This window comes from Myotis daubentonii, chromosome 2 (assembly GCF_963259705.1).
Source record: "Myotis daubentonii chromosome 2, mMyoDau2.1, whole genome shotgun sequence".
NCBI lineage: Eukaryota > Metazoa > Chordata > Mammalia > Chiroptera > Vespertilionidae > Myotis > Myotis daubentonii.
In genome coordinates this window covers 42490080-42517825 of record NC_081841.1, presented here as the reverse complement: position 1 = coordinate 42517825, position 27746 = coordinate 42490080, and the positions used below count along the sequence as shown (strand labels likewise).

At 41.2% G+C, this 27746-nt stretch overlaps 1 protein-coding gene across 1 annotated transcript in view; it reads left to right on the top strand.

The window, feature by feature from the left end:
* Positions 1–27746, top strand: part of SLC2A13 (solute carrier family 2 member 13) — a 293193-nt gene that overhangs the window by 61029 nt on the left and 204418 nt on the right. The window contains exon 3 of the mRNA XM_059682573.1: positions 14010–14218. Within this exon, the coding sequence (XP_059538556.1) occupies positions 14010–14218 (209 nt within the window). The remainder of the gene's footprint in view (positions 1–14009; positions 14219–27746) is intronic.

Genomic DNA, 27746 nt, shown 5'->3' with positions numbered 1-27746 from the left:
TGGGCACAAGATGGCCGGCAGGGGAGGGCAGTGTGGGCTATCAGGCCATCAGGGGAGAGTAGTTGGGAGGAACCAGGCCTGCAGGGGAGGACAGTTGGGGGGGACCAGGCCTGCAGGGGAGGACAGTTGGGGGGACCTAGGCCTACAGAGCAGGGCAGTTGTGGGGGGGGACCAGACCGGCAGGGGAAGGCAGTTGGTGGTGACTGGCCTGGAAGGGAGGGCAGTTGGGGGGGACCAGTGGCAGAGGAGGGCAGTTGGGGGTGACCAGGCCAGCAGGGGAGGGCAGTTAGGGGCAATCAGGCTAGCAGGGGAGCAGTTAGGTGTCGATCAGGCAGGCAGGGGAGTGGTTACGGGGTGATCAGGCTGGCAGGCAGGCGAGCAGTTGGGCGCCAGCAGTCCTATATTGTGAGAGGGCAGTCGGACATCCCTCGAGGGGTCCCAGATTGGAGAGGGTGCAGGCTGGGCTGAAGGACACCCCCCCACCCTGTGCACAAATTTTGTGCACCAAGCCTCTAGTAATGACATAAAGTTTTATCACTGGTTGCCTTTTTCTGTGCATAAATATATATATTTATGTGTGTATATATATTGATTTTAGAGAGAGAGGAAGGGAGGAGAGAGAGAGATAGAAAAATTGATGAGAAACATGGATGGGCTGCCTCCCTCAAGCCTGCAACTGGGGATTGAGCCTGGGAATTGAACTGGTGACGTTCTGGTTCATGAGTTAATGCTCAACCACTGAGCCACACCAGACTAGCTCTGTGCTAATATTTTTTAATCTTGCTTATTGAACATAGTGAAATGTACTCACTACACCTCAAGCAAGAAAGGTTTTCTTTTTTTTTAATTGCTGAGGTAAAACCTGGCATGTAACAGCCCCTCAATAAATATATGTTAAAGTGAATTTAACATACATCACAGTAGTCTAAAACATTTAACTGGGCTTGCCACTGCTAAATGCTTCACATCCTCCCCATTTCCTACAGGAAAAAACAAATTAAGCTCTTTATCATGGCTTGTAGTGTAATCCATTATCCAATGCATACCTCCTTTTCTAGTTTTTTGTAACTCATCATTGCCTTCCTCCCTTCCTTATGTGACAGCCATGCCTATTAACTCTATATACCAATCGCACCATGCTTTCTCATGTTTCTGCGTGTTTTTTCTTTCTTCTATTCACTTTACCTATAGGGTCTTCCTACCCTATCCTGGTTTAGTGGTCCAACTGCTTTTCCTTCTTTAAATCTCTGATTATATGTCATGTGAAGCTATCTTTGTTCCTTTGTTCTTTCATAAGACTTTGTATATAGTTTTGATTTTATACTTACCATTTATTTTGAACTAGTTATTGTCTATCTCCTCTAATTTGCTTTGGAGCTCCTGAATGTCATTGACCGTGTACTCATTTTTAAATTTAGGAAAGGCCTTGGAACATAGCAAATACTCAGTAAGTGTTTATGGAACTGAGCTGAATTGATTGGGCTCTGGGGAAGGGACTTTTAACCAAAGTAAAAAGACATTGATTATAAACCAAAATGCCAATTCACTAATTTATGCTGAGGAATACGTATACGTTATAGATAGCTGAAAAACTAAATTATTAATCATAAGTGTTTCTGACTGAGCATAAAAATAAGAGAAAGAAAATTAGTTTCTGAGTCCAGGAACATTTCTGTTTTTCAAAATAACATACTTTTCTGGGTCCCAGAAGATTTTTTGTCCTTTTCTAGTGCACAGAGCTGGTTTTCAAATAAGTATTCTATATTTATAATTACATAAACCATAATATGGTTTATATGAATAAGAATGGTATATCTATAGAGGGCTAGTTTCTTTCCTTTCATGTTAATTTTTTACTCTTTTTTTCCCCTCATTTAATTTTTTAAAAAAATTGAGTTCTCTTATTCCACCTCACTAGCCTATGTACAACCATTTGTTAAATGTCTGAGTGTGCTAGATATTGTCATCATTTATGCGATACTTTTCTTTTTGTTTGCTAAAGAAGTAAAATTTGAGATGAGTGTTGAATGAGAAGCACAAGTATTAGTGCTAGCAACATCTCTATGAGAGATTTTTGAGAGTATTTTCCAGCTAATCCATAGACAACATGAGACTCGTGCTGAGCTTAGAAGAATTGGTGGGATTCATGCAGACAGAAATAAAAATGGGGGCAGAGTGTAGGCTAAGTGAGAGCAGGCAAAGGAGACCTGAAAGTGAGGTGGTTATGTACATAATACATTAGGGCCAGAGTCTAGAGGTGGTGAATTTGACCTACGGGTGAAGAGAAGCTATTTATTTATTGTGTGCAGGGCATGCAGTAATAAGAGCCAAAGATTAATATGACAGTGATGCTCAGAATTTATTGGAACTCTTTTGGCTCTTGGATGGATTCTAGGAACTTATTTATGAGGCTGCCACCAGAATATAGGTGTGACGTAGTGGTGGTACTATTGGAAATAGGTGTTAGTATGAATGTCATTCAGTCATTCAAAAAATTTTCTTTCAGGCATCTACTGTTTACTACTGTTGTGCTTGGTACTAGAGATGAAAGATCAATAAGAAATATCACTGTCCTCATGCACCCCGCAGCCTGGAGGAGAGACTTTCATCAGCTTGTTAATGAAACAATCCATAATGTTAAATGATGTGAGCTCCCCTGGAGTGAATAACTCAGCTTTACAATGCAAAGACATTTGAGCTGAATCTTTGATGAATAAAAGAGATTCAAGCACAGAGAGGGAGAGGGACTTCTTAGGTGTAATATAATTTTCAGAAGCCCTGTAGTGTGAAGAGCCAGTCATGTTTGGGCAGTAGAAGTTTGGAGCAGCTGGGTAGAGGGGCTGTGATGTTGGAGCGCGATGTGGAAAGGCTAGTCTTCAGTGGGTGTGAATAGAACTTCATATCCATTGTACTCTCTCTAACAATACATTGAGTTTGAGTTTGTATATTGAAAGTCTCTGAAAATAATTTTTAAAATAACCAATATTACTTTGGGATGAAAAAAAATTTAATGAGCCATCCTCCCCAAGAATATGATATAATTTAAAAGATCTTGTCAATGAGATGCTTTTTAGAATGATGTTTACTAGTAAAAGAGAGTGATATTTCTAAACAGATTTATGCTGTGGAAAGTGTTCTTATGATTTAGTGCTAATAGATTAGTGGTGTGTGACTATACAAAATAAGGAATATGAGGTAGTCTTTGTCTTAAAAATTTAACTAATGCCATGGCCATTTTAAGAAAGATAGATTTGATTAACAGCCTGATTACAAGTAAATACCTTAATTCCAAAAATATTTATAATTTTATTATTAACAGAATTAAAATGTTCAGCTCTTTATTATAAAAGTATCATAGTGTTGTGGGAGAAATAGATTTAAGACTTGCTTTCATAGCACATTAATTTAAGCTCTAATATCCTCATGTAGCTAATGCTTGAGCAATTGTACAGTGTCATTATTAGGATCAAATGAGTTAATGGCTCTACAAATTCTTAAATGCTGCTAGGTCTTATTTGCTTTTATCTCCAGAGAGTTTTAGGTTGACTCTCTATCTTGCATCTAAATCTGGCAATGAGAATTGCTCTCACATTCAGTTATCTGGACTTTCAGGTAAAAAGTAAATATGGTTTACTGATAAGAGGGGTTTGTCATAAGAGTACCCTACCTTGAAGATAACCATTATACCAAAAGAATATAAGACACTAGTTAAGACACTGGAGAAGCCCAGCTCCAAGGATAGATAGAACTGAGGGGGATTTGATCCTTGAAGTGAGTGGTTCCTGGTGAGACCTACATTTATGGCTTTATCCCTGAGGGCAGCCCTCAGCCCAATAAACTACAGTTTTATTGATTTGTGGTGTCAGTGGCTAGAGTTTGTGGTGCCCAGAGCAGCTGGAATTTGAGGGGGGGAATCCAGGAAAAGAATGATCCATAGAGAAGGAAGCCTCCAAATCTGAATATTAATTCACCACAAATGTTTTTCTGATTCCTGAACTATATGAATATAGGAGAGATTCCATGATGCCTGCAGAAAGTAACAGAAGATGGTAAAAGCTGAGAGATGTTATATCCTGCCCATAGGAAGAGTGACATTTTTGGAATTTGAAACCAGGTTAGAGGAGCCAGCAGCCTGAGCTTTCCAGGAAGACCCCAGAAGGACCATGCCTGAGGAGTAGACTTTGTTGCATGACTAAGGATTTTTCCTAAGGTCAAAACTGAGAGTCACACTAACCAAGTCTACAACCAAACCTTTACAAATTTAAGGTGACAGATTGGATAGTGTCAACGTTCTTCAGAAAAAGAGAAAACAATCTAGAATATCTACATTTTATCATTCTCAATACACAGAACACGCACACACATTCACACAAAATTATTAGGCAATGTGAATACACAGAAAATGTGACCCATAAGTAAAATAAAAATTGTCAGATAGACCTTAAGGTGATACAGATGTTGGAATTATAAAAAGACTTGAAAACGCCCCCTTTAAATGTGTTCAGGACTTAAGGTAAGTGGTAGTCACATAGAGTAACCAGATAGGGAATCTCAGAGAAATGCAAACTGTGTATATACTAGGAGCTCAGTGCGCAATTCGAAATCGCCGCCTACCATCCGATCCACCCCTGCCTCCCTCCCTAGGCCCCACAGCAGCTGTGGCCACTGCTGGTCCGGCCCTGCAGCAGCCGTGGCCGCAGCTGGTCCAGCTCTGCCTCGCTCTATGGGCCCCACAGCAGCCACGGCTGCTGCTGATCTGGCCCTGCCTCCCTCTCTGGCCCTTGAAGCAGCCACAGTCACTGCTGATCAGGCCTTCCTCCAGCGCAGGTGTGGGTGGAGGCCCCTGCTGCCCTGCCCCCGACGCTGCGCACGCAACCTCCTCCTGTCTGGTGGACCCTGTTATGGCATCCTGGTTAATTAGCATATTTCTCTATTATATATAGATAAAGAACCAAATGAAAATTCTCAACTGAAAGTATAACATTTGGATTTAGAATTTAAAATTTAAAAAATTCACTGAATGGGTTTATCAGCAAATTAAAGATGACAGAAACCAGGATCTGGAAACTCGAAGACAGACCTATAGACATCACGTAATCTGAAAGAGAAAATAATAAGGTGGGGAAGAAACAAAGAGAGGCGCAGTGGCCTATGGTACAACATTGAGTCATCTTATATACATCTAATTAATACCAAGTAGTCTAATGTACCTGTAACTAAAAAAATTAGTAAAATTGATAAACTGATTATGACTGATTAAAATGATTAAGAAAAATGATAAAGTCTAAATGATCAATATTAGGAGTAAAACAGAGTACATCATTTCTATGGACTTATAAAGACAATGAGGGAACACTTTGAACAACATTGTGTCCATAAATTGCAATAAGTTGGAATGGGCATATTGGGGTAAAGATCAGAACTTATCAAGAAATGACAAAACACAAAATTGAATATCTGTATGTGCCTGTATTTATTACACAAATTGAATCAGTATTAGTAGTAACCTACCTGCAAAACAAACTTCAGGCTGAGATACTTTCATTAGTGAATTCTATAAGACATTTATGGAAGAAATAACTCTAAGTTTAAACAAAAGCTTTAAGAAAATGGAGGTGGAAGGAATATTTCCCAACTCGGTTGGTGAGGCCAATATAACTCTAACATTATGACCTAAGTTCTTACAAGAAAAGAAAATTCTAGGCAGTGTCTAAAAGTACCCTTAACAAAATATCAGTAAAATTGATCCCAGCAAGATAAAAGGATAATAAATCATAACCAGGTCAGTTTCTTTTTTGAAAGGTTGGTTTAGCATAAGAAATTAATTCATGCAAGTCACCATGTTGAAATTATTCAAAGGAGATAAACCGATATGATCACCTGAATATATGCAGAGAAAACATTTCACAGACTAATACTGATTTATGGTAAAACCTTCCAGCAAAGTAGGAGAGCACTTTCTTAATTCTACAAGGACATGTACAAAAAAAAAAATCCTGCAGCCAACTGTATACTCAGGGTGAAAGCCTGAGTGCTTTCCTTTATGATCAGTTGCAAGGCGGAGATGTGCACTGTCACCACTTACATTCCTCCAGAGGGACAAGTTGATTCTAAAATTTTTACGCAAAAGCAAAAGACCTACAATTGCCTAAACCATCTTGAAGACCAAAGATGGAGTGTCCTATTACAAGACTTACTGTAAAGCTAGCTCAATTAAGACAGTCTAGTCAGATAGATAAATAAATCATTGAAACAGAAGGAACAACAACATGGATAACATCTTTAAAGTATTATGATTGATAATGTGGGGATAAGGACACATATGTAATAACTTAATCAATAAAGAAATTTAAAAACAAAGAAATGAAGAAAAGGAAAAAAAAATAAAGTATTATGGTTGAAAGAATATAGAAACAAAAGAGTAGAATGTCCATGGTTCCATATGGAGTTCATCCACATGCAAAAGGAGCTGTGTGGGCAGAAATTTGGTCATTGCTTCTCAATGGCAATGGGCATTGACTGGAAAGCAGGTTATAAGGGAGCTCTCTGATGTATGGAAATGTTCTCTTTCGTGATTGGGGTGGTAGTTACAAGGGTGTATATGTTTCTCAACTCATAGAATTGGAACCTTGGATCTCTTCATTTTATTGTGTGCAAATTTTACCTAAAAAAGTAATTTTATGTTAGCTCCTTCCAATATATTCCTTCTCTGCCTTGCAAAGAATGATTTATATATTGTTTCTATCATGATATTTTTTCTAATAGCCTCTGTTGAAATAACTTCTTCCCTTATTCCTACACTTATGTCTAAACCTCAGTCATAACAATTAAACAATTCTGTTTTGTTTGATAATTATTGGAGTATAGGCTCTTTGATGCAAGGGATATCTGCTAATCATTACTATATCTCCATAATCCCTAGCCCAGAGCTTTGCATATGGAGGATTCTTGAAGTTTAAAAAAAGAGGATACATGTGTAGGTATGATTGTGTGAGCATTATTTTCACCACTAGTATTGTGAATTTTGTTCAGGTCAAATGCATTTTGTCATATTATTTAAAACTGTCTGCCTAATATCTGTGTAAAATGCATTCAGTTTGTTTCAGTAGTATCACCTCTTATTCTGTCAAAGCAACTATACCTGTTATTTCTACTATAATCACAAAACTCTAACCTTGGCCACACCATCTACTTTATATATTGATGTCACATTATTAAAGGTTTTTTTTTTTTCTAGCTACATAGATCATTACTAGTTTCTTACATTTATATATTTGGCGATGAATGCTTTTACAGTTTACACAGCAATACTCACTGGGTAACACAAAATTGCTCATTTGCTGATCATATATCACCTGCTTACTTGAGGATTTCAACTGTGACATATTGATTTTTTTTCTTAAGAATCTCCAGCTGTGATCTCATGTTTACTCTCTAGCTGCCATCAGATTATCAGGTGCATCAGTCATCAGCGCTGATGTTCTACATAGGCCTTGATGGCAGAGAAAATTAGCTTGCCAGTGGGGGGCCTCAATTTGGCAGTGTTTTCCTATTTTAATTTCTTATCTGTTAAAATGGAGTTCTGAATCATGAACCGAAATAGGAAAAATACGTTATCAAATGAGTTGTTGTAACTCTAGTAGGGGGCTAAATTCAGTGTTCTCTTTTTGCATCTAAAGTTTTTGCATTAAGTAGAAACATATTAATAAATCATAATTTATGTTTGGGGCCCATCATGTAGATATCTTGTCATTGATATATAATGATAACCATATCTTTTCTAAGTTCAAGAATAGATATCTTTTATTAAACTCATCACTCTTATGATTATTTCTTAAGTATAAGAGAAGCATATGAAGAAAACTCAAAATCCATAGGAACTTTGAACAACGAAGTCAGGTAGCTCTAGTTATAGGGCTGAAGGAACAATGTTCTTGGATGTGTTTTGATGAAGGGGTTGAATTTTGCCTTTTTAAGGGGAAAATGTTTCACTGTCCTGAATAGGACATAATGATAAATATCATTGGAGAGTTCCAACTTGGGGGATGTTTTTGGATTGACAAATCATGACACTATCTTCGATTAAGTTTATTTATGATGCCCAATGATTGGCTTAGAGTTTGGCACTTAACATACATTCAGAAATTGTTAGCTGGGTAATCAGCTCAGAAAGAACACAGAACATTATCTTTAGCTTTACAAGCAAACAAAGTAAATATTCGTTAGGTAACTGATTCTAATTGCAGACCTTTTTATTTTCAGTGAATTGTTTCTGGAAAAAAAAGGTTTAGAATTTATTTATTTTCCTAGAGGCCTGGTGCACAAAAATTTGTGCACTCGGGGGGGTCCTTCAGCCTGGCCTGTGCCCTCTCGCAGTCTGGGACCCCTTGGGGGATGTCCACCTGCTGGCTTAGGCCCGCTCCCCGGGGGACCGGACCTTAGCTGGCAGTCAGACATCCCTCTGGAGCCCTCGGGAGTCCTCAGGGGATGTCCACTTGCCAGCGGGGAGCAGGCCTAAGCTGCAGTCGGACATCCTTAGTGCTGCTGAGGAGGTGGGAGAGGCTCCCGCCATCACTGCTGTGCTGGCAGCCATCAGCCTGGCTCGTGGCTGAGCAGAGCTCCCCTTGTGGGAGCACACTGACCACCAGGGGGCATCTCCTGCATTGAGCATCTGCCCCCTGGTGGTCAGTGTGTGTCATAGTGTTCAGTCATTCCCAGTCCTTTTGCTGTTAGGGTCAGTTTGCATATTACCCTTTTACTATATAGGATAGAGGCCTGGTGCACGGGTGGGGGCCGGCTGGTTTGCCCTGAAGGGTATCCCGGATCAGGGTGGGGGTCCTGCTAGGGTGCCTGGCCAACCTGGGTTAGGGGCTGAGGGCTGTTTGCAGGCTGGTCAAGTCCCCCAGTAGGGACCCTCACCCCATGGGGGTGTGTCCAGCCTGGGTGAGGGGCTGAGGGTTGTTTTCAGACTGGCCACAGCCCCTTCAGGGTGGGGGGCCCTACTGGAGTGCCTGGCCAGCCTGGGTGAGGGGCTGATGGCCGTTTTCAGGCTGGCCACACCCCCTTCAGGGTCTGGGGGCCCTACTGGGGTGCCTGGCCAGCCTGGATGAGGGGCTGAGGGCCATTTTCAGGCTGGCCACACCCCATTCAGGGCCGCGGGCTAGAAGCAGATATCTGGGATTTATTTAACTTCTATAATTGAAACTTTGTAGCCTTTGTCCTGCTCGAAGCCTGGGTTGCCCCTGGCAACCCATGTTCCCAGCCCCTCCCTGAGCAGAGGCCACGCGGGCTGGAAGCAGGTATGTGGGATTTATTTATCTTCTATAATTGAAACTTTGTAGCCTTGAGCAGAGCTCAGGGCCAGTCATGGCAGGCGGGTAGCTTGGCTTCCTTCATTGCCGGGAGCAACCTAAGGCTCCTGCTCACTCCAGCTCCGTGGCTGCTGCCATCTTCGTGACCGACTGACGGAGTGAGGGAATGAGGGTGTGATGGCTAATTTGCATATTACTCTTTTATTAGATAGGATAGTTACAAGTGAGAGGATGCCAGTTTGGGACTGTAGAGTTTTAATGAATAAAGCATAGCATCTTAATATTTGTACTAATCTTCTAATTTATTTGAGCTATTCAGGATGGGCAGGCATGGGCATGATTTATAAGTCAATAACAACTATAAACAGGTGTTAGCTAGAAGACAGAGGGTGGGATTAAAGCTATTGGAAGTACAGATACAGGTTTGTTATTTGATTTTTTCAGCTTATTATGACCGTTTTGAGTATTAGAGAAGATTGCTAAATACCCTCATTATACTCAGAACCAAGTTTCAGTTTCATTGCTAGTCTTAGTGGTATTTTTGCTAGAGCCAACCCGCTTCCCCTTCCTGTCAGCTTGGAGTGCTCTCTTGTCTCCAGGAGTCAAATCGATTTTGCCTAAGGTGTGGACTCGGGTGCTTATTGTTCACTTTCATCCCATGGGTGTTTTAATCACTCAGGTCTCAGCCCTGAGTGCACATTAGCACCATCCTGCCTGGAGAGCTTTGAATAAAATAGAGGGCTGTGGGACTGGGGCTCATACCAGTTAATCAGAATTCCTCGTTGGGTGGAGCCTGGATATTTGTGTGTTTTAAAAGCTCCCTGGGTGATTCTAATGTGAAGCCAGGGTTTAGAACTGTTGACTTTAATAATAATGAGATCCCCCATGTCAGTAGGGGACTACTTGTTTGTTTGGGGAGTGACTGCCCTGGTTTATCAGTATACTCCTTGTCCTATCAGTATACGCACTGTTATTCATCTGGTCCTGCTTTCCTTGGATTTAAGGGACTGATGGTGAGTCCCTAATACTGCCTTCACTAAGTCTATAGAGTTCCCGTTCTTTTAGTTGCATGATAAAATTCTCATCAGTGCTACAGCAAAGCAAACTTTTATTTATCTGCAATCTGCACATCACCAGAGGAATGAGTTTTCCTCAAGAAAGAAATTGGTTAGTTCTACCTACCGAAAGTTTGAGTGAATGATAGAGGCGAGATAGACAAGTTGTATTGAATTGAGTAGGAAGGTGAAAACATTTTTTGCTGAGCATCTTCTCCATTTTAGGTACCAACTGAGTGATTTCACCTAATTACCCAGATGTCCTATGAAATAGACACTATCACCTGTGCATTGAAATGTTACATAACTTGACCAGGGTTTGTGGTAGAATGCCCAGAGCTGAAGTATGTCCCAGGTGTGTTCCTCTGCTCTCAGTCACAAACCACAGCCACCCCTTTTCCCCCACCCATCCTATTTGGTCTTTACAAAGCAATGGAAATTTTTTCCTATCAAAATATCTTTACGAGCATGTTTATTGTGTTTGAGATGATATGTCAGGTGCCCTATCAAAATATCTTTACCATGAAAGATAATCAAAATATAGTAAAAATAAGTTTCTTTAGAAACATTAGGATGTAAATGCATAGGACATGTTTTATCTTGAGTAGTCTCTGGAATCAGGCTTTAATATCCTTAAAGATTGGCAGCAAGGTGCAAGTTCCTTTTCCCCATCCTAGCATTAGCGAATTGAATTGTAAATTTCAGACCTAGACTCTTGACACTTAACAGATTTCCAATGCAGGAGAGCTAAACTATTCTGTCTTCTGTAGGTTGCTTAAGAAACGTAGGCTCTGCATATATGCATAGTCCATGGACATACACAGTAAGTAATGTGGTATAGGCCTAGGAGAGGCGGGGGCAGGGACAGGTTGAAGGTAGGCAAAGTGGGGTAGGGAAGATGGAGGACATCTATAACGCTGTCTAAAATTAAAAACACACACACACACAAAAAAAAAACCAACATAGGCTAGTTCTGGCAGGGTGGATCAGTTGGTTGGAATGTCATCCTATACACTGAAAGATTTTGGTCAGGGCACATACCTAGGTTGCAGGTTTAATTCCTGGAGGCAAGTGATTGATATTTCTCTCTCTCCTTCCCTCCCTCTCTAAAAAGCAATAGAAACAAATCCTAGGGTGAGGATTAAAACAACAACAACATAGGCTAGCTAATAGTGAGTAGTAAAAGTGCTGTGTGAGCATCTTTGGGCCTGAAAATGATTCCATTTCTATATTCATTTCAAGGGCTCCTTTGATCTTAATTTATCACTGAAGGGAGTTTGGAGAACAGAAGAACAGATTATAAAAGGGACAGAGAAACAAAACATACAGGCATTCATTTTTAGGACCTTTAAAATTTATTTCATAATCCAGTATATTTGGTGTTTACCTTTTTATTGCTTTTCTTTTAAATAATTGGCAAAACAATTTTGTATAAGCTTTTCTTTAAGGGATTACAACCAAATAGAACTTTCATTCCTGTACAGCAGTGATTTTCAACCTTTTTCATCTCATGGCATACATAAACTAATTCCTACACTTCTGTAGCACACCAAAAAGTATATGTTTTGCTGATATGAAGAAAAAAAAGTATAAATTGATTCATTCACACAGGATGGCTATTGTTGTGTTGGCTGTTGTCATTTTTTTAATTTGACAATATTAGGGAAAAGAAATCAGTGCCCCTGACTAAATAGTAGGGTAATTGCATGTTTCAAAAATTCTCAAGGCACACCGTTTGAAAATCACTGATTTACAGCAGTAAAAGCTATGTTTAAGCAGATTTGGTTATACAAGTTAACATTTTAAGGGGAAGAGGCCATAAATATGCATTTGTTTGAGCTGATCTCTCCTGCTCTCATCTGAAGATTCTTAGGAAGCCTTTAGATGAGTCATCTTATGAAGGGAAGGTCTCACCATCTCTAGAATAACAAACGGTTTCCATGGAAGGGATTACTGTGCAAGTAATTTTGCAGAGCTACATGGTCCAGAAGAGATTGCTTTGTGAGTGTGAAGCACAGTTATTTTCTGTTTAGTTAATACAGGAAGTTGAGATATATAAACTATATAAAATGAGTTACAAACTGCTTTTGTATCATTTCGTAAAACATTTTCTAAGTTTTTACTGTCTTCAAGATACTTTATTAGGTGTCGTGCTGAATACAAAGTAAAATATGCAATCAAGTGGGACAGGTAAATAATTTATTACGATACAAGGCACAGGGACATAAATTGAGGTTAAGACACTGTGTTCGTGGGTGAGCAGAGGAAGGAGTGAATCAGTGTTATCATAGCCCATGCCTTAAAATGTAAAACCCTGTAAATGAGATTTCTGTTAACACTGGAGGCCAAGTGATTCATTTATCAGTCATTCATGAACGCTTTGTTTACTTTCTAAATCTTAGTGAATTTTGCTGTTTCCGTATGTAGTTTTAGCTACTGTTTGGAGTAGGAGTTTTTCCTAACACCCATGTGACAATTGTGTTTTTTCTGTGCTGTGTATGAATTAAAATGAAATTGCTTAAAAAGTAATGAACTTTTTCATAAGATATATGTATATCTGGTGGCTCCAAGGTTGCCATGCTTTGGGTTTTAAATAGCTTAACAGCCAGAATAGCTCTGAAAAGTGTATTGAGTCAGATGACTTCTCACTGGTTTATTGATACACTGTGAGCATGATTGTTATGTAATTGGAGTTGGTCTTCTGAGCTCTACCATCATGAATCTGCCAGGGAACATACCCAGGGAATTTGGATTAACAGAAAACACCCAGGTGTCCTAGATTCATAGACGTTTTCATTTGAGAGAGACCTTGAAGTTTACCTAACCTAACCCCTCAGTTCAAAAAGCTTGAGTCTTAAAGATGCTATGAGATCAGTCTGATGGTCAGAATAATTTGGAGAGATCTTTGATATCGGTGGACTCATGTTATTATTTTGTTATTTCTCTGATGGATCTAAAATGATATTTTATTTCCTATGTAGAATTTTGCCAGTCATTAAGAACAGACATTTAAAAAAGATGACATGTAACTTAAAACAACATGAGCATGATTTTTTGGTTTTCTTTTGGTTTAGTTTTTTTTGCATTTCTATCATTTTAATACTGATTATTTGCTTCCAGCTCCATCTTTTTTTTTTTTTTTTTCCTCCTATGGGCTTCTACTCCTTAGTTAACGAGGGTCAACATGATGCTTAATGACAAAATGAAGTCATAACTAATCATTCACAGGGCGGAAATAACTAAAGAAATCAATTTGGGCATTTTATTGAAAAGTATATCTTTTAAACAGATTAGAGAGTTTTGTCTTAATCCCATTTTATATTATAGAATACAAATCTCTATATATTAGTATTGGGTAGGGCTGGTGAATGTGGTGTTTTGCATGATGTGTTAGGATCAGAATGCATATACATAATCTTTGTGACTTTTGCCCGTTCTTTTTCACTGTAATTTGTGTGAGAGAAGAACCTGACTTTTGTCATTTTTCAGTTTCTCACTACAGCATAAAAATATTATTTTTTCTGGTTATACATAGACATAATAAAAGGAAAATAATTCTCACTATTTTCACATTAAATAGTATTCGCAATGTGGTGCAAATAAGACCAGGTTTTACAATACTATCTGGTTTTTTTTATTGCAGGTACATGTTGGGACTTGCAGCGATTCCAGCAGTCATACAGTTTTTTGGCTTCCTCTTTTTACCTGAAAGCCCCCGATGGCTTATTCAGAAAGGACAGACTCAGAAGGCCCGTAGAATTTTGTCTCAGATGCGAGGCAATCAGACCATTGATGAAGAATATGATAGCATCAAAAACAACATTGAAGAAGAGGAAAAGGAAGTTGGTTCCGGTATGTGGATTTTGTACTTACATGAATTTTAAAACTACACAATGGTTTTATTTTGAAATTATATTTTAGTATTATTTAATATCTTTAAATTATGTCATGGTTTTATGTGTATAACCAAAAAATACATTTTAACTTTTTAAACCAATATAATAATGTTATGAAAGAATGAAGAAAAATCCCCCCACAATGCTATTATCCTATATAATAAAGAGCTAATATGCTAATTAGATTGAACAGCAGAACAACCATCCAGACGACCTTCCGGATGAAGCCGGTGCTGCGAGGGCTGGCCGAGGCTGCAAGGGGCTGCAAGGGCTGGCCGAGGCTGCGAGGGGCTGCGAGGGCCTTGCCCCTTGCACGAATTTCATGCATCGGGCCTCTAGTCCTCACTTAATTACTATTTTAATTTTTGAATAGTTTTTTGACTATTCTAAATTGATTCTTTCTAAATTGGGTGCACTTTACATAGTTTTCATTATTTTGTGTGTATGGGTATTTTTTAATGCCGGTGGTCTTGATCCAGCATCGAGAATGGTTCAGGAATCTGGAGAAGCCCTGTGTGTAAAGTAATCAAGAGTCCAGAGATGAAACATAATTTTGAAAGGCATTTTGGGTAGTCAGAGAAGACTTAGCTGAAGGAACTAAGTTCTCCTTGTCTCAGGACCCCTTGCTATTTATTAACACAAATTGTCCTAAGGCAAGTAGATAAACACATCAAAGGCCAGGGTTAGTATACAGAATCCATTGTTAGCCCTGACTGGTTTAGCTCAGTGGATAGAGCGCCAGCCTGAGGACTGAAGGGTCACAGGTTCGATTCCAGTCAAGGGCATGTACCTTGGTTGCGGGCACATCCCCAGCAGGGGGTGTACAGGAGGCAGCTGATCGATGTTTCTCTCTCATCGATGTTTCTAACTCTCTGTTCCTCTCCCTTCCTCTCTGTAAAAAATCAATAAAATATATTTAAAAAAAAAAATCCATTGTCAGATTGGGGAATTGCCTTCAGCTGTTCAGGTGTTTGGCCAGTAGGAGGCAATAACATGTAGATTGAAATGCCCTCAGCTTTCTGGCAGCAAAGCAATCATTTAATGCATCCTTTTCAGGCTTGGGGAAATGTCCTCAGCCACCTCCAGATGATTCAGCCCTGCTGACATGCTGGAACTGGCTTCCGGCATTTGTTGAGTACATGTTTATTCTATTATTTTCTTATTACATTTTTTAATAAAATTTTTAATGTTGACAATATTGCTGATGTCCCCCACTCCCCTCCCCACCAGCACCTTTGCCCACCTCGCTCACCCCGCCTCCCCTTCCCTTGGCTTTCACCACATTATTGTCTTTGTCTATGGTGTGCATATATGTCCTATAGCTAATCCCTTCAACTTCCAGTCACCTCCACCCACCTCCCCTCTGGCACCTACCAGTCTGTTCCATATATCCATAATTCTGCTTCCACTTTCTTTGTCAGTTTATCTTGTTAATTAGATTCCACATAGTAGTACCACTGCTTTTTATCCACTCATCTTCTGATGGGCACTTGGGTTGTTTTCATATCTTGGCTATTGTAAATAATGCTGCTATGAACATAGGGGTACATATATTCTCTCTGATTGTTGTTTCAAGATTCTTAGAATGTATTCCCAGAAGTGGAATCACTGGGTCAAAAAGCAGTTCCATTTTAAATTTTTTGAGGAAACTCCATACTCTTTTCCACAGTGGCTGCACCCGTCTGCATTCCTACCAACAGTGCACTGGTGTTCCCTTTTCTCCACGTCCTCTCTAGCACTTGATTGTTGATTTATTGATAATAGCCACTCTGACAGGTATGAGGTGATACGCCATTGTAGTTTTCATTTCCATCTCTTGGATGATTAGTGACCATTAGCAATTTTTCATATGTCTATTGGCCATCTGTATGCCCTCTTTGAAGAGCTGTCTATTCAGGTCCATTGCCCATTTTTTAATTGGATTGTTTGTCTTCCCAGTGTTGAGTTGTGTAAGTTCTTTATATATTTTTGACATTAACCCCTTATCAGATATACATTGGTGAATATGTTCTCTTACACAGTGGGTTCTCTTTTCATTTTTTATGGCTTCTTTTGCTATGAAGAAGCTTTTTATCTTGATGTAGTCCCATTTGTTTATCTTTTCCTAAGTTTCCCTTATCCTCAGAGACATATCTGGAAAAATATCGCTGCAAGAAACATCTGAGATTTTACAACTTACGTTTTCTTCTTGGATTTTTATGGTTTAGTAACTTACATTTAAGTCTTTTTTGCATTTTTAGTTTATTCTTGTGTATGGTGTAAGATGGTGTAGTTTCATTTTTTTTGCATGTACCTGTCCTGTCCATTTTTCCCAACACCATTTATTGAAGAGACTGTCTTTACTTCATTATATGCTCTTGCCTCCTTTGTCAAGTAGTAATTGAGTGTGATGGCTTGGGTCAATTTCTGGGCTCTCTGTTCTGTTCCATTGGTCTATATCAATGATAGCGAGCCTTTTTGAGCTTGGCGTGCCAGCATTTTGAAAAACCCTAACCTAACTCTGGTGCCGTGTCACATATAGAAATTTTTTGATATTTGCAACCATAGTAAAATAAAACTTACATTTTAGATATTTATTTTATATATTTAAATGCCATTTAACAAAGAAAAATCAACCAAAAACATGAGTTCGCGTGTCACCTCTGGCATGCATGTCATAGGTTCACCATCACTGGTCTATATGCCTGTTCTTATGCCAAAACCAGGCTGTTTTGATTACAATGGCCTTGTTGTATAGTTTGATATCCGTTATGGTGATCCCTCTTACTTTGTTCATCTTTCTTAAGATTGTTGTAGCTATTCTGGGTCTTTTTGGTTCTATATACATTTTTGGAATATTTTCTTCTAGATCTGTGAAATATGTTCTTGCTATTTTAATAGGAGTGCATTGCATCTATAGATTACTTTTGGTAGCATGGACATTGTAATGATATTAATTCTTCCAATCCAAACGTGAACATGGTATATGCTTCCATTTATTTGTATCTTCCTTAATTTCTTTCTTCAGTGTCTAATAGTTTTCAGAGTACAGATCTTTTATCTCCTTAGTTAAGTTTATTCCTAGGTACCTTATTTTCGTTGTTGCAAGAGTAAATGAGGTTGTTTTCTTAGTTCCTCTTTCTGATAGTTCATTATTAAAGTATAAAAATTCCATCTATTTCTGGGTATTGATTTTGTATTCTGCAACTTTGCTGAATTCATCTATTAGATCTAGTAATTTTTGATGGGGTCTTTAGGGTTTTCTATATACAGTATCATGTCATGTTCAAATAATGACAGTTGTACTTCCTCCTTTCTAATTTGGATACCTTTTATTTCTTCTTGTCTTATCACTGTGGCTAGAACTTCCAGTACTTTGTTGAATATGCGTGGTGAAAGCAGACATCCCTCTCTTGCTCTAGATTTTAAGGGAAATGCTTTTAGCTTTTGCTCATTGAGCATGTTTATTTTATATATAAGTTTTTCATATATAAAGGTATATATACATTATTGACTCCATGTTGACTAAAAAGTTATGTGAACTGTCCAAATAAATCCATTAAGTAAAATTAAATATTTGTGTGTATGTCATATTAATTTCCATGCTAATTTTTATAAGATAAGAATACATTCATATACTAGTTTTGGAATCATTTTGTGTTTTCCTTAATATGTTTAGTTAACTACCTAATCCAATTATGCCATTGCAGAAAAGTAAGAAGGAGGAAGTTTCTAGTTAATGTATGTTGATGAATTTATTTTCAGAGAAGCCATGCAGGGATTTATAAAATTCTCAGGCAGGATCCATAATCCTGACAGGCTGATTTACAGGATACAAATGGTGGGGAAAGGTAGATATGTTAAAGCACATTTTTTTTTAAACCAGCCTGCCAGATTCACGTTTCCCAAAAGTGCTTCGTTTTTCCCTTTGCCTTTAGTAGTACATTAATTGGTAGCTTAAATGAAGATGCTGACTTATATTACTCAAATTATTTGTTTATACCTGAAAAAATGCCAAACACACACACCTTTGTTAATATATGTTTGCTCACCTTTTTTGGTGGAGCTGGAGGTTGTGCTTTCTTGAAATAATAGAATGAACACTGCAGCAGCTGGCCATGTGTGCATGGCTTGACTTAACTTTATATAAAGTACTAGAGGCCCAGTGCACAAAATTCGTGCACGGGAATGGGGGGGTGTCCCTCAGCCGGGCCTACACCCTCTCCAATCTGGGACCCCTTGGGGGATGTTTGACTGCCGGCAGTCAGACATCCCTCTCACAATCTGGGACTACTGGCTCCTAACCGCTTGCCTGCCTGCCTGCCTGATTGCCCCTAACCGCTTCTGTCTGCCAGCCTGATCGTCATCTAACCGCTCCCCTGCTGGCCTGATTGATGCCTAACTCTCTCCTGCCGGCCCGATCACCCCCAACTGCCCTCCCCTGCCAGCCTGGTCACCCCACGCAGCCTGCTGTTCAGTCGTTTGGTTGTCCCTCACTAACCCCACTGCCAGCCTGGTTGCCCCAAGCAGCCTGCTGTTTGGTCCTTACTGTTACTGTGATGGCATCCCGGACAATTTGCATATTCCTCTACTATTAATATAGATAATAGTGTGATGTGATTACCTTCTTGCTCAGACCAAAGCCCCAACTAATTGTGAGCCCATTCTAGGTGAAGGTTATTTTTAAATTTCAGATCATATACTATGTGCCTGTTATTCTCAGCTTTTTTGGAATAGCACATTAGTGCAACTATTTTTTTAATATATTTTTATTGATTTCAGAGAGGAGGGGAGGGGGAGCTAGAGATAGAAACATCAGTGATGAGAGAAAATCATTGATAGGCTGCTGGGATTAAGCCAAACCAGCTAGGGCCAGTGCAACTATTAAAGGGAATTTTGCTTTAACAAAATAACATACTTTTACAGAATGCAACATTGTTTTAATTTTTAAAGTATGATTTTAAGTGTCTATTTAAATTACAAATTACTCCTTTTCTGCTCCCGTGTACATTCCTCTCAGCAGTAGCTTCAGTGAAATATGAGATTGTTTTCATAGTAATCAGTGTATTTGAAACCCATGGGCTGATATTGTGGGAATTAAAAACTTTTCAGAGTGTTAGGTCATTAAATACTACTTAGAACAAAAGTTTTTATTAATTTATGTAAAGGATAAGGAAAAGATCTAATAAAAAAAGCCTTCTTGCTTAACAGTAGGAGTACCATTGATTTTATTGCAAAGTACTGAGCCTGTGCCTTCATTTTGACTACGTAAACATTGGTCTGACTGTATAGCTATGCACTGGTGACAGCACACTGTGAGTTCCCTGACTGTTTGGAGTGTATCACCAAATGGATTTTCTTAGAAACTTGAGTTACATAGGATTGCAATGATCTGCATCTGCTTTAGTTTTTGTTTTGTTTTTTAATTGATTTTTTACAGAGAGCAAGGGAGAGGGATAGAGAGTTAGAAACATCGATGAGAGAGAAACATCGATCAGCTGCCTCCTGCACACCCCCTACTGGGGATGTGCCCGCAACCAAGCTACATGCCCTTGACTGGAATCAAACCTGGGACCCTTCAGTCCGCAGGCCAACGCTCTATCCACTGAGCCAAATCAGTTAGGGCTGCTTTAGTTTTTTTTTTGTTTTGTTTTTTTGTTTTTGTTTGTGTTTTTTTTTTATCAGAAGTCTTTGGGAGCTAAATAGGGCACTGGTTCTTGGGTGTAGATAAAATATTTAGCTGTCTATCTATTTCCTAAGTTTGTTTTATATACACATTTGGCACAGGTTTTTAAAAATTTTGTTATCCATTGAATCCTGATATTATTTGTCTCATGCTTGGAGAAGTGTTTTAAAGTTTGTAACTAATGGGATTAATAATTTATCCATAATGGGATTTGTATTAGAGTACTATCATCTTGCTTCATTTAAAAACCAATCTCATATTCTTTTTTAAAAGTACCAAATTAATAGCATTGTGGCATGAATGCAGCCAGACAGAAATGCCAGTGTTACTTGGCACCAGTGACTGAGGGCCTTGTTCCTATGGTTGGTAAGTCTGGCCACAGAAAACCATACTCTGCACAAGTATGCATTTTATTTCAGCATTGTCATGTCCAGGAGCCAGGCTCTGTGTCAGGTTCGTTGGAAAACAGAGACCGCTATGGTTTCTGTTAAACTGGCAGGGTCCTGGCCTTTGGTCATTTACATTTGAAAATGATAAGCTAGATGGACAAATACACACGAAGAAACAGCTCACTTCGAAATAATAAAAATGCCCTGGCCCAGGAGGACAAGTCAGCTCTTGTGTTGGAGGGTTAGACAGTGACCGAGGTTATTTGGTCCATGGATCCTGTGGGGTGTTCTGAGCCACGGCTGCAAGCCTGGGAACTATGGGCAGTGGAAGGCAACTGCCCAGGGAAGAACCTTGACCTGGCCGCCACAATATATTCAGCTATTCCAGGAGGTTAGAAAGAAGTCGATGAATAAGACCCCCATGTCTTTTAGGGAGAAATGTGTTCTTGTTGGACATTCTTGTTAGTAATCCCAGGCTTCCTTACCTGCTATCCGTGAGCTTCCAGATAGGTCTGATTCCAGATGAGTAAATCACGCCCTGCTCTGGAAGCATCCAGAGGATTTCAGACTTGGGACTGTTATGATGCTTGCTTATGTGACCCTTCTCCTGTAGGATATTTTTGGTTTTGTTTGTTACTTGAGTTTAAATTTGATCTCTTTGAGGAAAATAGGCATAGCTATTCAAGTATGCATTTGTTAAACTAATTGTTTGGATGTGTGAGGTGTCAGTGTATGTGGCAATTCCGTACTTCTAGTTTCAAATCACACTACGGCTTTCTCAGTGAGTGTGGTGGCTGCTCTGGCCACATCAGTAGCAGAGGTGAGGCTCAGAGGCCACGCTGTGGAAGGAGACTGGATTGGGATTCCTTCTCTTCTGCAGGTGGTATAGCGGTCAACCTGTTTAGCAAGTGATTTCTCCACTGTAGTTGGGGGAAAAAAGACAGTTAATGGGCAAAGAAGCGAGCAGTCGGTTTTCACATGTGTTTAACACTGTTTATACATCCCGTAGGACTAATAAAGTGAAACTAGGAGAAACAACAGCTTGGTTTGCAAAGCCCCCTGGAGTGAGAGACAGAGAAATGGAGTCTAGGGATGGCTCCTCCCCAAGCTGGTAATCCTAAAAGGATTTGGGGGGAGTTGCTGGGCTTAAGTTTCTTTTTAGGTTTGTAAGGAAAGAGAGCCAGACTATAGCAGTTTCATAGTCTGATTTTTTAGAGTTTTACAAGTCTCTGAGAAAAGCCTGTTTGTTTGTTTGTTTGTTTGTTTTAATTTATAAATACCACGTTGCAGACTTCATTCACAAATATTTATTGAGTGAAAATAGAGATGTGGATGTGGCAATAAATAAGACAGACAAGGTTCTGGCCCATTCTGTTAGAAAGAGGCAAACAAATGATATGAAAGAGGAAATAATTATCAGTAACTCAAACTGCGGTAATGTCTTTGAAGGAAACAAACAGGATAGTCACACTTACAGCAGGACAGAAGAGGGGCTACTCTATGTGGGATAGTTAGCAAAGGCTTCTCTGAGGAGGTGAATGTGGTGGTTGAGAAAGAATCAACAATGCAGAGAACTGAAGGGAAGAGTGATCCAGGCAGAGGGAACAGCAGGTGCAAAATTCTATGTGTCATTAAGTGAACTAAATTTATTTTCTTGGGAGTTTTGATGATAAAGTGTACATGTACCAGATTTTTAAGACACAGCTATAAGTCTATCTTTATTTATCTCAGGTTGCCAAGACTAAGCTTTGAATTAGTAGGGACATGATTACTGCTTTTAGAATCAAAAGCAAATTTGAGTACACAATATATTCTTTCCATCATGTTGTTGCTAATCCCTTATGGTTTGTCCTTCTAGTTTATTTCATGTTGCATAGATAGCTAATAGAGTCATGATTTGTACGTACACCAGAAGAAGAAAGCTGAGAGAGATGTAGGTTTTACTTTAGGCATCAATGTGTAAACATTTCCACTTAGCTTCAAAGGTGCCTGGAGAGAGTCTTTTGGGGCTCTGGGTACCATGGCAAAAGGCAGCTACAGTAAGCTTGGCATTTGTGTGAATTTTTATGCTTTATCCTAGAAATGAACACAAGTTTGTATTCTGTTCTGTAACTGTTTTCTTCTTGACTCTAAAAATGTTTTTCCCTAAATATCTTCAGTGTTTATTCGTTGTTTTTATGTGTTCCATCATGCTGTTCTGTATATGCCCCGAGATATGCATCCCTCATTTTGATAGACATAAATTACAGTGTTTGGAGTTTCTGTTCTGGGAAAATTCTTTCGGCAAGGTATTGAAAGTTGGGTCTGTCTATTTTACTAAAGAAAGATGGTCATCTCATAATTTACTGGGCATGTAGGGCAGAGAGTCATTGTCAGCAGCTTTAGTTCAAAAACAGTTAGGAATTTCTCCCACAACAAGAAAAGTAAAATCAATTAACCAAAGATAGGCCTCTTCCAGGACAATCTTAGGGAAGAATCCCATCTAATAAAGAGGGAATATGCTAATTGACCATAACGCTGTTGCAAAGATGGCGGCGCCCACAGCCAGTAAGGAGGGAATATGCTAATTAACTGCCCCACCCTCAAAGATGGCGGTGCCCAGTGCCTTCAGCTCCACTGGGGCGGCAGGCGCACACGGCAAGGACAGGCCCGCCCGCCTCTGGAGTCCCCCAGTCCCCTCAGCCCCCCAGCCACCTAGGGCTGGCCCGAGGCACAGGCAAGCCTTGGCAGTTGGCTGCCCAGCCACTCAGGGCTGGCTGAGGCTTGCGTTGCCGGCAGTGGCAGCAGCATAGGTGTGATGGAGCGTCGTCTTCCCCTGATCACCTGGTCGCCTCCTGCCCCAGAGGGCTCCCGGACTGTGAGAGGGGGCAGGCCGGGCTGAGGAACCCCCCTCCAGTGCATGAATTTTCATGCACTGGGCCTCTAGTCTATAAATAAGTTGTGTATTCATATGCTTTATAGCACCTTGTTTGCTAGCACTCTCTAATTGACTTCTTCAGTTTCCTTTAAAAAAAATTGAGATATAATTGACATATAACATTATATTAGTTTTGGGTGTACAGCATAATAATTTTATATATGTATATGCTGTGAAATGATCACCACAGTAGGTGTAGTTAACATCTATCACCAAACGTCATTACACTGTGTTTTTTTCTTGGCTTCAGTTTCTTATCCTGGGCTGAGGTTAGAGGAAAGCAAAGGTTCTGCCTTAGCAGAAGCAACGCCTAGGGCAGGGCTAGGGAATGGCTTACAGAATCACCCTCTCCGCACGCTCGTCCCTGCTCTGCGTTGTGTATTGAAGCGGGGTCACTAGAGGGAAAAGGTCAACAAGGTAAGCTTTCTCTCCCTAGAGCAGTGGTTCTCAACCTTGGCTGCACATTAGAATCACCTGGGAATCTTTTTAAAATCCTGATTTCTGGGCCTCATCCTCCGGAAATTCTGTTTCTTTGTTATGGGGTGGGGCCACAACATTTTTATTGATTTCAGAGAGGAAGGGAGAGGGAGAGATAAAAATATCAATGATGAGAGAATCATTGATTGGCTGCTTCTTGCACACACCCTTCTGGGGGTTGGAGCCCACAACCTGGGCTTTGTGCCCTGACTGGGAATTGAACTGCGGCCTCCTAGTTCATAGGTCGACGCTCAACCACTGAGCCATGCAGGCTGGGCTTTTTTTAGCAGTCAGTATTACTTAGATCACAGTTACTTATGAAAAGATTTATTGAACTTGAGAATATCAGGAAGAAAATTGGCCCTGCCCTATGGTCACTAAAATCTTAATATTTAGCATATGTGAGAAGTAGCAACTCAGAGAGATACGACCTAATATTTCAGACTGAAATTCCCTCGAGGCCCACTGGCTGTTCTGCCTGTTACAGAGCATTCAGGTAAGCTGTGTGGTATAAAAACCCTCATCTGTGCAGAAAACATTTAAGCCAACAAGGTTTGTATTATTTAATTTCATCAACCAATCAGCTCTTCATCTGGGTGAACGTGGCTCTGTGTTTTCCCTTGGTCGGTAGTTCAGCCTGCAGATTGGAAAGGAAGAGCATTGTAGGGAGGAGCATTTGGTCAAGACCCTCCTGTGAGTTCAGTTACAGTTTGATGTGATTTACCTCCAGCTCTTTGGGGTCATGTCTGTTGTGTACAGCAAGGGACAGCGGCATCTTTTCTCCTACCTTAATTTTGCAATTATGTCATCCAGTCTTGTCTTCTCATGAGCCATTTTCTTTTTCTGTGACTAGATATTGCTTGTGGCCATTTCAACAAATCATATTCTGCAGAGAGGTCAGAGAGGGCAGATATTTATCATATGTTGATAGAAATCCTTCCAAAAGTTTCCTGAGCAATCTAATTCCAGCATAATGGCATTGCAGTAGGCTGCTTATTGCAGTTGACATCTGCACTTAGATGAAAAGGAGTCATTTTTTTCCCAGTATTTATGGTAGTTTTGCTTGTATTTTCTTTATGTGGTGGCACAGTGTTGTCTGACCCAAAGTAATACATGTAATTTACTGAGTAAACTTGAAGTAGATAGTGACAAATTGTTTTTCAGTGAGATGATCCCAATATTCTGAATATAGGCAAAGAAAGTATTTCTGTATCTAATATTCTCGAGGTTGTTGCAAAATGGCAAAAATTGTCAAAATGTGAGGCTGTTATACATTGCCATGGTGAGCAGTGGAGTAAAACAAAAGGTCAAGTAAAAAGCTGCTTTAATTTTCTATTCCTGAATCAACAAGCCCTAAGCCAAATGAATCCTATCTAATAAAAGAGAAACATGGTAATTAGCGTACGACCGCTACCCTTCCCATTGGCTAATCAGGGTGATATGCAAATTAACTGCCAGCCAAGATGACGGCCGACAGCCAGGCAGCTTAAAGCGAACATGAGGCTTGCTTGCTTCAGTGACAGAGGACTGCAGCATTCCCACCTGCCGCTGCCGGCCTCTGAGCTGCAACTGTAAGCAACTATGTTACAAATATAGAAGCTAAACAAAACCCCAGAAACCTGCATTAGTCGGCCGGGCTTCAGCCAGCAGGATCGCAACATTGTTTCAAATACAGAAGGTAAACAAAGGCCAGAAACCTGCTTTCAGCAGCGGAGGCCTAAGAGCTGGAGCCAAGCCTCAAGCTACAGCTGGCCCAGAATAAAAAAGAAAAGAAAAAAAGGAGCGGTTGGGAGCTTCAGTCACCCGCCAGCCTGAAAACAGCCCTCAGCCCCTCACCCAGACTGGCCAGGCACCCCAGTGGGGCCCCCCACCCTGAAGGGTGTGTGACCAGCTGCAAACAGCCATCATCCCCTCACCCAGGCTGGCCAGGCACCCCAGTAGGGACCCCCACCCTGATCCGGGACACCCTTCAGGGCAAACCAGCCGGCCCCCACCCGTGCACCAGGCTTCTATCCTATATAGTAAAAGGGTAATATGCCTCTGAGCACCGGGATCAGTGGAGCCGCGAGGCCTCCCGGCACGGGGATCAGCGTGACAGGGGACAGCGCCCAAACCCCCTGATCGCCCTGAGGCTCTGTGTGTGACAGGGGGCGGGGCCACAACCCCCTGATTTGCCCAGCTCTGTGTGTGACAGTGGTGGCGCCCCAACCCCCTGATCGGTCCTGCTCTGTGTGTGACAGGGTGCGGTGTCCCAACCCCCTGATTGGCCCTGCTCTGTGTGTGACAGGGTAGAGCCATAACCTCCCCATCAGCCCTGCCCTGAGTGTGACAGTGGCGGCGCCCCAACCCCCTGATCAGCCCTGCTCTGTGGGTGACAGTGGTGGTGCCCCAACCCCCTGATCGGCCCTGCTCTGTGTGTGACAGGGTGCGGCGTCCCAACCCCTGCCCCCACAGGCCCTGCTCTGTGTGTGACGGGGTAAAGCCATAACCTCCCCATCGGCCCTGCTCTGAGTGTGAGAGTGGCGGCGCCCCAACCCCCTGATCGGCCCTGCTCTGTGGGTGATAGAGGGCAACATCCCAACCGCCCCCCACGGGCCCTGCTCTGTGTGTGATGGGGTAGAGCCATAACCTCCCCATTGGCCCTGCCCTGAGTGTGACGGGGCGGTGCCCCAACTCCCCTATCGGACCTACTCTGTGAGTGACAGGGGGGAGCTCCCCAACCCCCTGATGGGCCCTGCTCTGTGCGTGACAAGGGGGAGCTCCCCAACCCCCTGATCGACCCTGCTCTGTGCGTGACAGGGTACGGAGCCCCAACCCCCCTGATGGGCCCTGCTCTGTGAGTGACAGGGGTGAGCTCCCCAACCCCCTGATTGGCCCTCCTCTGTGCGTGACAGGGGGTGGCGCCGCAACCTCCCCATCGACCCTGCCTTGAGTGTGACGGGGTGGTGCCCCAACCCCCCAATCGGCCCTACCCTGAGCGTGACTGAGGGTGGCATCGCAACCTCCCGATCTGCCCTGCTCTGTGCATGACAGAGGTGGCGCCCCAACTCCCCAATTGGCCCTGCTCTGAGCCGGACCAGGGGCTGCACCTAGGGATTGGGCCTGCCCTCTGCCACCCGGGAGCGGGCCTAAGCCAGCAGATCGTTATCTCCCAAGGGGTCCCAGACTGCGAGAGGGCACAGGCCGGGCTGAAGGGGACCCCCTCTTCCCCCCGAGTGCACAAATTTTTGTGCACCAGGCCTCTAGTCTATATATAAAAGCCTAAGTGACTGTCTGACCATTCAACCATTCAACCAGTAGCTATGATGCACAATGACCACCAGGGGGCAGATTCTCAATGCACAGGCATGAAAACATGGAATAGAGTGATGAATCTCAGAGGGAAGGGGGAAGGGAGGAGGGCGGGAAGAGAATAACCAAAGATCTTATATGCATACAAGAGGATTCGTGCACTGATGGGGTCCCTCGGCCTGACCTAGGGGGGATTTGGTCGAATCCGTGCACCAGGCCTCCAATATCCCCCGAGGGGTCCTGGATAATGAGAGGGCACAGGCCAGGCCGAGGGACCCCACTGGTGCATAAATTGGTGCACCGGGCCTCTAGTATTAAAATAATATGTAACTCTATTCAGTTTTGGGTAAAAATTTATTTTCTTAAGTGTGAGAACTTATTTAAAAGAAGCTTTATATAACCCAACATGGATTTATATAAAGGTTGCTTTCCATTTTCTAAATCTCAGAGGGCTTTAAAAATCTTAATCAGAATTGGAATAGTCCTTGGATTTTACCTTAAAATGTCATTGACTCCCCTCCTACATGGGGATAAAGAACAGCACAGAGGAGACTTTCTGCTCAGCATGCTCATGAAGGAAGGAAACATTTTCAGCTCACCGGAAGGCTTTCAAGCCATTTTCCTTGATTTATATTGAAAATCCAAGTTATCCTAGTAAGCTGATAGGGAATACTTGAAGGTTTATCTTTCTGCTCTCTTGCCAAGATGCACTTAAATCTATATCTCATAAAAAGAAATCCAGGCT